Below are 15,677 nucleotides of genomic sequence, written 5' to 3' on the forward strand. Positions count from 1 at the left end.
TTACCTTTCGTGCCAAGGGGTATTTATGGGATATGTTGCAGGAATGTGGAACAGCATCATTAAGTTGGGATAAACTTCAGATAGGTGAAGTTATTCCATATTGTGTTCTCTTTTGTTCCTGTTGCATTCAGTAATCTTGCAAATAAGTTCTGTTTTGTTTAAAACTAACTGGTTGGGCCAATGGCATCACTCCTGGAATATCCAATGTACACCTGCTTAAAATAACTAGCAAAGTTAGGGTCCAGGGTACTTTCTTGAAATGTTTTGAGGGTGTCTGGCCTGGTCCATTACAACACATTGGTGCAGACATCTGATGCTGGCGTGGATGTGGATTCCATGTACACGCCCTTCTATCCGTTCGTATGGGTTTTCCTTTCATTCTTTGGCTGGAGTAACTTTTTCTCAGTCTGTTCATCTACGATTTGTAGATGCATATTCTTCACATGGAATAGAGTCCACTAATCTACAACAAAACAAAGAACTGCTGATGCTGGAGAACTGAAACGAAAACAGAAAGTGGTGAATAGAGAAGGCTTTTTTCTAGAGCGGGGGAGCCTAAAACTCCCGTCCAAAAGACCATAAGACCATAAGCATAGGAGCGAGAAATTAGGCCAGTCAACCCATCGAGCCTGCTCTGCCATTCAATAATGGTCGAAACTTTTTGCAAACTCATTTTCACATTTTGTCCCAGTAAACACTAATCCCCTTGACAATCAAGTACTAACCTATCTTTATCTTAAATATACTGAATGACCTGGCCACCATAGCCATTTGTGGCAGTGAATTCCAAAGATTCACTATTCTCTGGCTGAAAAAGTTTCTCATTGCCTATGTTCTGAAAGGTCTTTCCTTTACTCTAAGGCTGTTCCCTTGGGCAGTCGTCTCTCCTACCAATGGAAACATTTTCTCAACATCTACTCTGTACAGGTGAAAACAGATGCTGGAGATCAGAGTCTAGATTAGAGAGGTGCTGGAAAAGCACAGCAGGGTAAGCAGCATCCGAGGAGCAGGAAAATCGACGTTTCGGTCAAAAGTCTTCGTCAGGAATGACCAGATGAAGGGCTTTTGCCCGAAACGTCGTTTTTCCTGCTCCTCGGATGCTGCCTAATCTACTCTGTCCAGACCATTCAGTATTCTGCCAGTTTCAATTAGATCCTCCTCTCATCCTTCTAAACTCTATTGAGTATAGACACAGAGTTCTCAAACGTTCCTCATATGTTAAGTTTTTCATTCCTGGGACCATTCTCATGAACCTCCCCTGAGGCCATTACATCCTTCCTGAGATCTGGGCCCCCAACACGCACAATACTCCAAATGTAGTCTGACCAGAGCCTTAGAGAGCCTGAGAAGTGCATCCCTGCTTTTATATCCAAGTTCTCTCAAAATAAATGCCAACATTGCATTTTTATTCCTAACTACTGACTCAAACTGCAAGTTTACCTTGACAGAATCCTGGACTAGAACGCACAAGTCTCTTTGCACTTCAGACTTCTGAATTTTCTCTCCATTTCGAACATATTTCACTTTTCTATTCTTCTTACCAAAGTGCACATTTTCTCAAGTTGTACTTTATCTGTCACTCCTTTTCCCTGTCTCCTAAACTGTCCAAATCCTTATCCAGCCTCGCCGTTTCCTTAATACTACTTGTGCCTCTGTTTATTTACTTATCTTTGTTCTACAAACTTAGCCAGAATGCCGTCAGTTCCTTCATCTCGACCATTAATGCATTGAGTGAAATGTTGTGTTGCCAGCACTACCCCTTGTGGAGCACCACCTGTCACCGGCTGCCATGCTGAGAATGACTCTTTTAGACCCACTATGTACTTTCTGCCAGAGAGCCAACCTTCTATCCATGCGAGCACCTTGCCTCTAACACCATGGGCCCTTATCTTACTCAGCAGCCTGCTGTATGTCATCTTCTCAAAAGCGCTCTTGAAATCCAGGTTAGATAACTTCCATTAGCTCTTTCTCGTCGAATCTGCTCATTGCTTCCTTCAAGAATTCTAGCTGTTTTGTCAGGCATGACCTCCCCTCAATGAAACCACACTAAAATTGCCCTCTTTTACCATAGGTTTAAGGTGAGAGGGGTAAGATTGAAAAATGACTCGAGAGGTAATTATTTTCATGCAGACGGTGGTGGTTACATTGAATGAGCTGTCAGAAGAAGTGGGAGAAGCAGTTACAATTTCAACATTTCAGAGGCAGCTGGATGTTTGCATGAAAATGAAGGGTTTCGAGGAATGTGTTCCAAATGTGCAAGAACAGAGCAAGGGCTAATTGGGATATCTGGTCAGCAGAGACGAGTTGTACTGAATGGTCTGTTTCTGTGCTGTTTGACTGGATGACGCAAGACCTCTAAGAGGTGGTCTGGAGTGGCTACAAAACATAGAAAGAAGAAACTGTGATCTAAAATTATTGAACTCAACGTCCAGTACAGAAGGTTCTGTATTGGAAAGTGTTTTCTGCACATCTCCTCTGAACCTTTTGCCCCTTATCTCAAATACTTGTCCTTGGTTATTGATTCATCCATCGAAGAGAACGTATCTTTCTATCTACTCTATTTATACTCCTCATCTTCATATATCTCAATCATGTTCCCTTTGAATTGCGTGTGTTTTAAGAAAAAATAAACCTAGTCTGTGCAATTTCACTTCAGCTCCTATACTGATCATTTTTGTCTTCAGTGGATGACCACTTAGCCTTAAATTATGCACTCTACTCTTTATTTCTATCAAGGCTAAATAACCTTTCTGATTTACCCAGTCAGGTTCGCTAAGAGTTTAGAATGTATCAATATGGTCACCTCAAATATTCTAAGCTTTATGAATGCAAGCTCAACATGCTCCATTCCCTTTGAAATGAAGGCCAACTTTCCATTTGACCTGTAACTACCTACTGATTTTTTTTTAAAAATAACTTATCTACAAAATTCCTAAATAACAAAATTAAAAGCACAAATGAGTCAACATTTTCCATTCACATAATAGGAAGGTAAGAGACTAGAACAAAAGAACATTGTAGAGGTTGGTCGTTAAGTACATTCGAGTATATGAGATATACAGTATTTAAAAAAAGTCAATGAATCAAGAGTTTTGTGAGAAAAAAGGAAGGAAATTGGAGTTGAAGATGATCAGATGGGCCGTGTTTAGATTCAATGAGCTGAATGTCCAACTTTTGTCCAACATGTCTGCGATGATCATTACCGGTCTAAGCCTTCTTCCCTTCCAATTGTGTGATTGGAAAATGTTTACTCACTTGAGGTTTAAAAGCTCACTTATTTTTAGTTAACGTGAATTCTATCTGCAGAAATAGCGATCGAATAATCAGGATTGACTGCATCAACGGAAATCTCCCGCACGCAAGTTGATTGTGCAATGTGCAAAGTGATTCGTTGGCTTTGCGGCGCTGTGGGATGTCTCGGTTACGAAGGGACGGTATATAACTCCACCTTCTTTCTCTTTCCGTTGAACCTCGTGATAGGTTTCTTACAATAAAGCGATGGCTTTGTTTCTGATATTCCTGCTGCTATCTGTTGTTCCTACGCGGGAATCAAATGGAATGGTTTGCAAGCCTCGAGCAAAAGATGAATTGCCGAATTTGTCTGAGGATGGTGATATTGTCCTGGGCGGGATATTTTCAGCGCATTTAGATGTGGTTCATGATGTGTCTTCATTTGCCGTTCGTCCGCTAGAAATGCATTGCGAAAGGTAGGTCGATCGTAGAATCTCTGCAGTGCAGAAATAGGCAATTTGACCTCTCTAAATTACTGCCCACTCAGACCTAATCCCCACATCCCACTGTATCCTCATAAGCCTGCATTTGCAATGGCTAGCCCACATAACCCGCACGTCCCTAAATACTACAACGCAATTTAGCATTGCGGAACCACAAACCTGCACATTTAGATAGAGCAGTAAGCGATAAAGAAATCCTGATTTCACGTGACCGCTCGCACGGAATAATTTTCTGAATTCTGCGAGTAATCATTAATTGTAATATTTAAACTGTTTTGTGTTTGTCTTTAACATGCTTATGTTCAGATATTTGAATGGGATAATTATTTCCACAGAACGATGATCATTCTTAATTTTTAAAATTACTCTACAATGAAGAATTTCAATTTGATTTTGCAAAAGACGGAGGGACAAAATGAGTACTCGAGCACAGTCAAGTAAGAATCGAAACGGTGACTCTGTCCACACATGCTACCAAACCCGCTGAGCTTTTTCGGTATTTTCTAGAGTTGCATTTAACGGAAGAATGGTTATGGTAACGAAATTGAATTGCTGACGAACGTCTTTATTGTCCCTGCAGCGGAAAACCAGTAATGTGCTCGACAGGAATTGCAAATGGAATCCCGAATAGCATATGCAGTGCATCGAAGATACACTGAGTGTATACGACGTGAATATTAATTAGAAATACTCCCTGTGCAAGCGGTGAAATTATTACAGTCTGTTAAGCAATGGTCCGTAATGGAGTTAGAACCATAGAACCCCAACAGCTTGGGAGTAGCCTATTTGCCCCACCAAGTCCACACCGACCCGTCTCCCTGCTCAATCCTCGTATCCCGGCATTTCTCATATCTCATTCACGTAGCGGGAACATTCTTTTACTTTATGGAGAAATTTAGAATGGGCAATCCATCAAAACTGCGCATCTTTAGTCTCTAGGAGGAAACCTACGCAAACACGTGGAGAATATGCAAACTCTAGGCAGTCAGTGGCCCGATGGGTTGAAACGAGCCGGGGTCCTTAGCGCTGTGAGGCAGCAGTGTTAAACACTGAGCTTCATTTCAACGCCGATAAGCGGGCAATTGTACGTTTAACATTGGTTAGAGCGCACTACGTTTGCTAAATGCAGTTCTGTTCATCTTCTTAGACAACAGAGAACGTGGAGATGGTACAAAGATGACTAATGAGGATGACATAGGAAATTTGTGGGTTTAGATATCGGAAAAGGGTTGAGCGGCTAGCTTTCTCTCCTGGTGGAAGCGTCAGGGTGACTTAACAGGGGTATCTAACATCATAAAAGACTCTGAAAGAGTTGATAGAAAGAGAATGCTTAATTTGATGCGAAAGACCGTCAGGAAAGCCAACAATAATGCCCATAAATGCACACACCTTCTGGTCAGGAGTATGGCAGAGACTGGTGCTACTGAGTGTTTAAAATTACTCCGAGAACTTATTTAACTTTGCTATCGTCTTGTAATTTCCTCTCTGTGCGCTCAGTAATATTCGATGGAGTTGCCAAGGGCCTATAATGGGGCAGGAAGGTCGTGGAGCTGCGGTCCCATGAAATGATTGGAGGAAGGCATGTGAATAAAGGTCGCGCAGTGTTCCAGTCTTTTTGCTGATATTGCTTATAATTGTTTATACTATATGTGTTTTTAAGTGTTTTAAGTGCTGTTGTTAAGACTTCTTGGGTACTGATAGCTGTTTGCAAATATTTCCAGGCGTTTTCTATGTGTTTCCAGATGTTATGTGTGCCTCCAGATATTTGCAGGTATTTGCAAGAGTTAATTCATTCAAGGTTTTAATTGTAGATCCACAGACCCGTCAAACAGAGAAGAGGGCAAAAGCAGAGTGGAAATGAGTAGTGCTTGTGTTGGTGTGCGATGGGAGTGAGTGTCGGGTCATGACTATGTTGGGGGTTGATAGATAAAGGGATGCAAGATGTTGGTAAATCTGTGGGAGTGGGTATTAGCGGAGCCCTGAGAGTAAACAGATGCCAGCTGTCGGTCGTGCATCGTGCTTAATGCATGCTGAATGCCGAGGTAACGAGAGATATGGCTCTGCAGGGACTGTTGCTGATGCATTTCCGTGGGAGCTAGCACCTTTTGTGGATGCCGTTGTGAAATTGACAGGACCGCTAACGTACGGATTTAAAAACACTTGTAAACCCGACATAAGTCGGGGTGAATGGTTGGGTATGTTGCGGATAATTGACCCAACCTTGCTCATCCATGTGCTCGTCTGGGTCATGATCATGAGTTCGCAAAGAGACTTTCTTGGCAGAACGGAAGGTCCCAGCATGAGTTGGTTACTGGGAATTTGCGTCTCCATTGCGGTTTTCAGTTGAGGCGAGTGTCTCAATGGTGTTGGAACGTCTAGATGAATGAAATCCGCAGAATTAGATGGTGAACTAAATATGCATATCATTTCCTTTCACATACACCCGGCAGTTTTGATATCTCAAACTTTCGGCTGATGCAGACCATGATATTTGCTATTGAAGAAATAAATCGAAGCAAATCTCTACTTCCGAATATCACTTTGGGATATGTGATCTACGATGACTGCTCGATCTCCGCGATAGCGTCGAAAGCAGCGCTGGCTTTGGTGAATGGAGAGCAAGAATTAATTGAGCACCCTGAATGTAAAGGTTCCTCAAATGTGGCAGCAATTATTGGCTGTACTATATCCACGTCCTCCATTGCAGCCGCAAGGGTCGTTGGAACGTTTGGAATTCCAATGGTAACGCATCAAATATTTGGCTGCATTTTTAAAACGCATGTAGATTGATAGAATCCATAGATAGGAAACATTTGGCGCATTAGGACTGTCTCGACTGTCCGAAGACCATTCCACTCCATCCCCAGATCACTGCATAACCCTGAATAGTATGGGACAATTTTGCATGGCACCTCCACATAACCTGCACATCTTTGTATTGTGGAAGGAAACGGACACACACGTGGAAAACCCATTGAAACACGGGGAAAACGTGCAAAATCCAAATTGTTACCCAAGGATGGAATTGAAACTCGGGCCTGATGCTGTTTGGCAGCAGCGTGAAGCATTGAGCCACTGTGCCGCCCAAATTTTCATCATGGTAGCTTTTCTGTTTCTTCCAGTTTTTGTTGTATTGAAATTCTTCTATGTGTCATAATGCAATTTGTCCTCATGTTCCCACACTTTCTTCTGTCTTGGAAAACTTAACCAATGACGAGCGGCACGGTGGCACAGTGGCACAGTGGTTAGCACTGCTGCCTCACAGCGCTAGAGACCAGGGTTCAATTCCCGCCTTAGGCAACTGTCTGTGTGGAGTTTGCGCATTCTCCCCGTACCTGCGTGGGTTCCCTTCGGGTGTTCTGGTTTCCGGTTAAGTTAATTAACCATGCTAAATTGCCCGTAGTGTTAGGTGTAGGGAATGGGCCTGGGTGGGTTGCTCTTTGGAGGGTCGGTGTGGACTTGTTGGGCTGTAAGTAATCTAATCAATGATGTTAACACTGTGCCACCATCTCCCACATACCGCCCAGTTGTTCACGAAGGTGCTGGCACAACGTGTAGGGACAATGCCGTCATAAAGAAAACGTGGTTTCAGAAGATGTTCAAGATTCCAGTAGAACATTCTACTGGTAAAGCTCTAGAGGGAGATAGCTCTCTTTTTGTCACGGCGCTGTTTCAGCATATCATTTGACAGTTTTTTAAACTGCGTGAATGGATTATATCATGTGATTATTTAAATACAGAGGTGTTTAGATTTAATATTGCACTTATATGCAATAATAAAATTCATTCACCCTCAAGACATTTTAAAAATGATTCCACAAACGATGAAGAAATGTTTTCACAGATTTTCGATTTTCTCCGCAGATTAGTTATTTCTCCACTTGTTCCTGTCTGAGCGATAAACAAGAATACCCGACTTTCTTCAGAACGATACCAAGCGACAAATATCAGTCCAAAATTCTTGCGGAGCTCGTGAAAACCTTTGGTTGGAATTGGATTGGGACTGTTAAGAGCAACACAGATTATGGAAATTTTGGTATGAGGACATTTATCGAGGAGGCCCAAAAACTTGGGGTTTGCATCGCGTATACTGAATCGTTTCACAGAACCGATCCCGCCAGGAAAATCAAGAACATCGTGCAGGTAATGAAAGAGGCGACCACAAAGGTGGTTGTTGGATTTTTGCAAGGTGGAGATATGCGAGTGTTAATTAAGGAGATTTGGCGCCAAAATGTAACAGGGATACAATGGATTGGAAGTGAAGGGTGGATTCGAGAAGATATATTCTCACACGAAGAAAGTGGAAGGTTTCTTGCTGGGACCATTGGTCTAACAACCAGTAGGACAGAAATATCCGGTCTCAGAGACTACCTTATAAAAGTCCATCCCTCTAGGTTTCCTGACAATACTTTTGTGAAAACGTTTTGGGAGACTCTATTCTCGTGCTCTTTAATGAAGGACGATGCGACAAAGAATGAAAGTTCTCCATTTCAAGTCCAGCCATGTACAGGGAATGAACATTTAGATGGGTTAGAAAATGCTTACCTTCCAGCGATAATGGACGGAAGTTCCTACCATGTGTACAAAGCCGTTTATGCTGTCGCTCATGCACTTGACGATATGTTGTCTTGTGAAGAAGGCAATGGCCCATTTATGAATAATGCTTGTGCTCACATTTCCAGCTTTGAACCCTGGCAGGTAGGAAAATATTTCGTTTTGTTCCAGAAAAATCCCTAGCTTTGGAGTCTGTACTGTTCTATTCCCACTTGTGGTTCCGTTTAACAAACAGTCCTGTTTGGAAAAATATATTTCCCTCAGAGAATGAGAGGAAAGCATTCCAAAAGTACGTATCGAAATACAAATTGAGCATAAGAAATATTGGGAATTCAGTCGCATAGAAATGTGGATTTCAAACCTAAATACATTATTGCAAGTACCTCCAAGGCCTTCAGCAGCATCTTAGACACAGTAAAGTGCTTACGAGGTTTAGTCATTGTGATGTAGAAAACAGAAAATATAAACTCTTGCCGAGGAGTAACGGTGAGTAACGGTATTAGTTTTTGTTGTGGGGTAGGTATTGATAATCTTTGTCTTTTCAGAGTCTGACTGAGCCTTATTGCTTGATTTAAAATATGTCACCCGGACAATTCAGCGCTCACTGGGAGGTACTCTGCACTGTCTGTCAAATCCCCGTAGTGGGACCAGACTCCATATATTCTCAAATAGAGTATTTACAGCTGACATTGACATTTTAATCTGAGACCGAATATCAGAAACTTGCAAAAATGGAAGATGATCTCTAAACTTTATTTGTTCTTCACCGGATGCTAACTTGTGATATCATTCATTTCTAAATTATCGGCATTCATTTGTAATAATTATTTTTAATACATGCATCCAAAAGATAATTAAACATTTACATGCCTTGCATTGTTCTCCTGTAGCTGCTGCACTATCTACACTCAATAAATTTCACTGCTCACACTGGGGAAATCGTGTATTTTGACGAAAAAGGTGATCCAGTCCCAACGTATGATTTAGTAAATTTACAAATGAATTTGGAAGATAGACTTGAAATTATAAAAATTGGATATTATGAAGGTTCAGCACCGGAGGGACAAGAAGTTGTTCTAAATGTGAGAGATATCGTGTGGAGCTCCATTGGAAAGCAGGTATTTCCCTTACGAATGTACTGAGTAACAATGGCGAATAAAAGTGACATTTAGACATGAAAAAAATTGAAAAGGAGCATAAATGTTTTTGTGAACCATTATGGTGGGTTTCACTGGTGAGGCCGTTATTTATTGTCCTTTCTTATAGCCCTGGTTTTACACACAACTGTATAGTTTTCTCGGGCACCTGTTCACATATTCACTTCTTCTCTAATCCCTTAAAACCTAAGATTTTGTTCCTCTTTCTCGTTGCGAGTATTTCTGTGCGATTCAACATTTGACAACCGACAATGATTCCATGGTTATTATGAGACTCTTACTTCCGGATTTTTCTTTAATCCAAAGTCAACCACCTGCCGTGACAGGACTCGAACCAGGGTCCCTAGAACATTATCTGGGTCTCCAGATTAACAGCCCGGCGATAATACCACGAGGTCATCGTCTTCCCTCATAATTACCATCATAGGTTTGAAGAAAAACTGTACCTCTAATGACTGAAGAAAAGGTTTCACCTATACGTTAACCTTACGTTCTCGAGCGTCCTCCTATTTCAATTTTTGCGAAAGCTGTTCCAAAATTTTAATGAATGCAATTTGTGTTCACAGCCACAAATACCTCACCTACAGGTTTCGAAGTTATTTTTCCTTGTTGGATGATTTCATGTTGATCTGTGTGTTGGTAGAAATACATTAGTAGTCATTTTTCTCTCATTTTTCTCGTCGATTTCCAACAAACGTATCAAGAACACTTGTACTGTCAAATGCGCAATTCATTATAATACTGTTGGTCAAAACTATGTTCCATATTTTCACTTGAATTTACTAACCTGACTGGACTAATAAAGATTTTAATAGGCAGAGCAAGACTATTGATATCTTGCCGAATGTTAATCATTCAAAGACAATCGTAAAATGATTCATATTTAATGCCACAACTTTATATGTTTGTTCAACAAAATATTTATTAATTAAAGCAGGAGTTGTGTTTGTGGCATTGTTTTGAGATGGTCTGTGTAACTCATTGGAAAGAAAGGGATTTCTTCATAATTGCCTTTCAGAAGATATCGCTGACCCTTATTTTATAAACACCACCAATCACCTGGTAGTGGTCGTTTTCCTTTTGGCAGGAAGCTGGAAGACATCGTTTCAACTTGAATAGAATAACAGCAACAAACTGTCAAATCAAAGCTGCGCGTGTCTTGGAGTTCAATTGCGCGTATCTAGTTTCTTTTTTTGGCAAACATCAGTGCCTGGCATTTCCTGAACACATATAGTAATCATTCGGGATGCTTTCAAGCCTGGGTGATTTCCAGGTCTTCATCCATGTGGGTGAGACTTGTTCATTATTAGAGCAATAGCAAATTGAACCAAACGCTATTCAGTTTCAACAAATAACACCATATTAATGATTTTTTCCCCTTTTACTTTCACCTACTTACCTTTTGTGGGAGATGGAGTATTTGCGGGGGGCAGTGACAGAGCGCGGGGGGCAGATGTAGGGTGTAGGGCGGTGAGAGAGAGGGAGCCCAGCGCGACTGAAAGCGAGTCAGGGTGGGTAAACATCAGATAGCGAGACCAGCGAAGACAGCTATTCCATCCTTGCAAGAAAAGATTTCCCGGGCATCTGTGGCGGCGAGAGCAGGTAGCCCGATGTACCACGGCAGATGCGGCCGTGTCTAGCACGGGAAGACCGAGCCCAATGCAGAGGAGATCCAGTCCAACAGGGAGAGATCGAGCCCATTTGGTGAAAGCGAGCCAGCATTTTCTTTATTTATTTTTCTACTTTATACTAAGGACATTATTGTTGAACTTTTAGCTATATTGTTTATTTTTCTAGGTACCTAGGTACTTTTGGATCTAAGATGGTACCTGGAATGGCAACAGTGTACACTGTTCACTGCAGTCCTTTATCCCTGTACTTGCTAATATTAATAATGCTAATATTATCTGATGATATTACACGTGATAAGAAATCTCGGTCCAATTCTTATCTTAAAATTCCTTGTTATGTTGTACTGTTGAGCGAGTCGTGTTTGACAGCACTAATGAAGTTATGATTTTGCTGACGATCGAGTGTGAGTGAGGGATGGCTTTTGGCCAGGTCAGCAGTGAAATTGTCACGCTTGACGGGCAGGGCTTACTTAGGTAAATTTCAAGAAATTTCGTACCTGCATTGGGCAGTTTGGAGTTTCTGTTGTATCCACTGCGCTTAGCCGTTTCTCCATATCTCAGATAGATCTCCTGGGCTGAAACTGTTTGAAAGCACTTGAGCGCAAATGTGATGTAATCCACTACCATTGATGTCGAACAGGTTCAGGGACCAGCTATCTCTTTTGAACTGATATCTGACCACTACCATATACGACTGGATGTGGCAACGAGAAAATTAGTGACACCCAGTTTCCAGTGGCAGAAGATTGGTCACTTATAGAACTAAGGCGCTGGACGCAAAATATAATACCCAGACAATTGTCATGATCTGCAATGCATTATCTGATGGGCAGTAACGTGTCGATTAATCGATATTCAAAACACTATTGGTTTAATATTTGAAGTGAAAAACTGACCGAACAGTGGCAGAGTCAGGTTCCTGGCATTGCAATTCACTTCTACCAATGACAAAATACGAACATCTCAATATGTTAAAAATCACACAACACCAGGTTATACTCCAACATGTTTATTTTTAAGCACTAACTGTCAGAGCGCCGCTCCTCCATTAGGTTGTGTGATATTTAACCTCGGCCACCCCAGTCCAACATCGGCGCCTCCAAGTCATCTCAATATGCGTTATGCTCCGAATCGAATATGAGGATAACACATGTATCTTTACTTTGTCTTAGATTCCACGTGCCCTTTGCTCAGAACCTTGCCCAGCCGGCACAAGAAAGGTCAGCAGGAAAGGTCAGCCAATATGTTGTTTTGACTGCGCAGAGTGCGCCGATGGTGAGATTAGCAATACCACAGGTATGTACAAACATGGCGGCCACACTATGCGCCATGGACAAAATTATTTGCGTATTAATTTTTTTTTCATTCTTGCAGATTCCACCGACTGCGTGAAGTGCCCTTTGGAATATTGGTCCAATCAACAAAAAGATTATTGTGTTCCCAAAAAGATTGAGTTTCTTTCCTTCCAAGAGGTTCTGGGTTGCGTCTTAGGGGGGTTTGCTTTATTGGGAGTATGTCTTTCATTGTGTGCAACTACTGTATTCTTCCGGTATCGTGAAACTCCTCTTATTCGAGCCAACAATTCGGAGCTGAGCTTCCTCCTTCTCTTTGCCCTAACGCTTTGCTTCCTGTGCTCACTTACCTTCATTGGGAAACCGACCGGATGGTCCTGCATGTTGCGGCGAACTGCGTTTGGAATTGTATTTGTTCTCTGTATTTCCTGCATTTTGGGCAAAACGGTTCTTGTTGTGATCGCTTTTAAAGCAACTCTTCCCAACAATAACTTAATGAACTGGTTTGGACCCATGCAGCAACGGTTAGGCGTGTTCATTCTTACATTTCTTCAAGGCTTAATTTGCACGATCTGGCTCATTGTATCACCTCCCTCTCCAGTGAAAAACATGACGTATTATAGAGATATCATTATTTTGGAATGTGACGTGGGTTCTTTAAAAGCCTTTTATGTTGTGTCCAGCTATATTGGTCTTCTCTGCACTGTATGCTTCCTGCTAGCTTTTCTTGCCCGGAAACTTCCAGATAATTTCAATGACGCGAAGTATATAACTTTCAGTATGCTGATCTTCTGTGCTGTTTGGATCACTTTTATTCCGGCTTATGTCAGCTCTCCTGGAAAGTACACGGTGGCTGTCGAAGTGTTTGCCATTTGGGCGTCAAGCTTTGGGTTGCTTGTCTGCATTTTTGCTCCAAAATGTTATATTATCTTACTGAAACCGGAGAATAACACAAAGAAAAACATGATGAGCAAAGGATCTTCATTCTAGTTCTAAGCTTTCTCGATTTCTGCCCATAAAACGTTCAGTCTGGTGATTGTTGTTCCAATATTAACATTTCTTGTTGAGTAAACAATTTGCATTTGCTTTTGTACATTTATGCTTTCTGTTAATAAATAGAACCATAACAATTTACTCCGATTTTGCTTCATCTTTCTTGTTATTCGTGAAGGCTGTTTTGTAACCGAGGTTTAAACTTATTGGCACCGACGGTTAGCCGCTTATGTTGGTCTGAATATGATTTCCATGCACAAGCTGCACTTTGATTAATTTGGCCCTTCGTTTCGTTCGCAATGCTTTTCATTCAACTCATTGGCTGGGGTAATTTTCATCTCAGTTTGTTCAATCACGATTTTCAGTTACGCATACTCCGCATAGAACAGAGTCTATTACTGTCCAATCAACCAAAGAACTGCATGTGCTGGAGATCTGAAACAAAACCGCAAGTGCTGGAGAAACCTAGAAAGTATGGCAGCCTCCGTGGAGAAAACGCAGAGTTAACGTTCTTTATCAGGAATGCTAGAAGGTCGGAAAAAAACTGACGTTTATGCCGGAGCCAAATTGGGGGAGAAGTGTCCGTGGAGATCGACCTGGACAGACAAAGAATTGAAATGGGCCGGTTAATAATAAGACAAAGGATAGCAGACCAGGACAAAAGATAAGCTGAAGAAGTGATCAGAAAATTGAAGTGAGAAAATGGCAGGGCTGTGCTGAAAACAACAATAGTGGACCTAGAAGTAGGCGAGAGTTAAAAGTAACTCATGACATAATAGAATTCGGTATGGGAGTGGGCATAAAAAAGCTTGGAAGGATGGAATCAGGCTCTAAAGTTATTGAAGCTGATGTTGAGACCTAGAAACTGCAGGGTCTCCCGAGGGAAAATGCGATTTCAGCACTCTTGCTCATAATTTACTAAAATGAAGACATGTTCAGTAGGTAATAGGAAGGAAAATAGAAAATTGGCCTTAATTTCAAAGGGAGTGGTACATGTTGCGCCTGCAGTCATAGCGCTTCGAAGAATGTGAGGTGATCTTCTTGAAACATACAAAGTTCTTAGGGAACTTGACAGGGTAAATGCAAAAGGTTATAAACCCACGTTGGAGAATATAGGAGCAGAGGGTTTAATCTCAGCATAAGTGGTCGCCCACTTAAGACAGAGATGAGGAGTACAAAAGCTTGGTTGGACAGACTCAGGTTTTCCTTCGGACAGAAGAGATTGAGAACGGACGTGACTAAGACTTATCTAACTGTGCAGCACAAAGATAGTGTACCCTTGATAGAGGAATAAATGACCAAGGGCACAGCTTTGAGGTAAGAGGCAGAAGGTTCAGAAGAGGTGTGAGGACAAGTGCCCTTACTCAGATTGTCGTGGGAATCTGGAACTTCTTGTTTGCAAGAGTGTCAGAGGCAGAAACCCTCAGAACTAGTAATAAGCATTTAGATATGCACTTATAATGCCCCAACATATAAAGCTATTAGCCAAGTGGTGGATAATGGGATTAGAGGATAATTAGGCCCTTGTGGTTTTCGGGCATGGATACAATGTGCTGAAGGGCCATTTCATGTGCTGAAGATCTGTCTGGCTCTATGAATATCTTCACTTTGAGGATAGTGAATCTGTGGAATTATTTACCACATGGGCGTGGTAGGGCTTCATCTTTAAGTACGTCTGAGTATCTGATACAGATAGATTTTTAATTAACAAGGGGGTCAATTGAGGCAAGAAATTGGAGTCGAGGATTATCAGAGCCATAATCTACTTGAATGGCGGATTGTCTCGATGGGCTGAATAGCCTGTTTTGTTGTGGTTTTAGTGACAATCACGAGCAGGATTAATTTTTCTTACATTCCTGTTGTCTTATTGGAAAATTTTGATTCACTTGGACTTATTTAGTTCACGTCTTTTAATCTCACGTGAACTTTATCTGCAGAAATAAGGATCCATTATCCATGATTGACCATATCATTGAAGATGTCCCGCAGACAAGTTGATTGAGCAATCTCTCAGGGAAGGAATTAGTTTTATCAGTCCTAAGTGGTTCATTCGCTGTGTGGCGCTGTGGGACGTTATTTGGCTTCACGTTTATTCTTATCCCACTTAGTCAAATGAAGGTTCCTTGAAAGAAAATGATGGCTTTGTTTCTGATAATCCCGTTGCTAGCACTTGTGCCTACATAGGAATCAGATGGAATGGTCTGCAAGCAGTGAACAAAATATGACTTAATGAGTTGTCTGAAGATAGTGATATTATTCTGGACGGCAAACTTTCAGCACATTTCGATGTGAATCATGATGTTTCATCATTTGCCA

At 41.5% G+C, this 15,677-nt stretch overlaps 1 protein-coding gene across 1 annotated transcript; it reads left to right on the forward strand.

Annotated features, from left to right (window-relative positions):
* Positions 1-3,558: 3,558 nt before the first annotated feature.
* LOC122555648 (extracellular calcium-sensing receptor-like) lies at positions 3,559-13,358 on the forward strand. The gene is made up of 6 exons (XM_043701645.2): positions 3,559-3,707; positions 6,185-6,476; positions 7,599-8,432; positions 9,179-9,406; positions 12,249-12,372; positions 12,451-13,358. Exons 1-6 carry the CDS (start codon positions 3,559-3,561, stop codon positions 13,356-13,358), a joined length of 2,535 nt encoding a protein of 844 aa, XP_043557580.2.
* The last annotated feature ends 2,319 nt before the right edge of the window (positions 13,359-15,677 follow it).

This window comes from Chiloscyllium plagiosum, unplaced genomic scaffold (genome assembly GCF_037043375.1).
Source record: "Chiloscyllium plagiosum isolate Xiang-an unplaced genomic scaffold, Cpla_swu_hap1 HiC_scaffold_13, whole genome shotgun sequence".
NCBI classification, from domain to species: domain Eukaryota; kingdom Metazoa; phylum Chordata; class Chondrichthyes; order Orectolobiformes; family Hemiscylliidae; genus Chiloscyllium; species Chiloscyllium plagiosum.

Bases quoted from the DNA above. Each gene is read 5' to 3' on its own strand.
- LOC122555648 (XM_043701645.2), top strand. From the start codon at position 3,559: ATGGTTTGCAAGCCTCGAGCAAAAGATGAATTGCCGAATTTGTCTGAG. The intron at 3,708-6,184 runs GTAGGTCGATCG...TACACCCGGCAG, and splicing joins CTAGAAATGCATTGCGAAAG to TTTTGATATCTCAAACTTTC. The intron at 6,477-7,598 runs GTAACGCATCAA...TTTTCTCCGCAG, and splicing joins GAACGTTTGGAATTCCAATG to ATTAGTTATTTCTCCACTTG.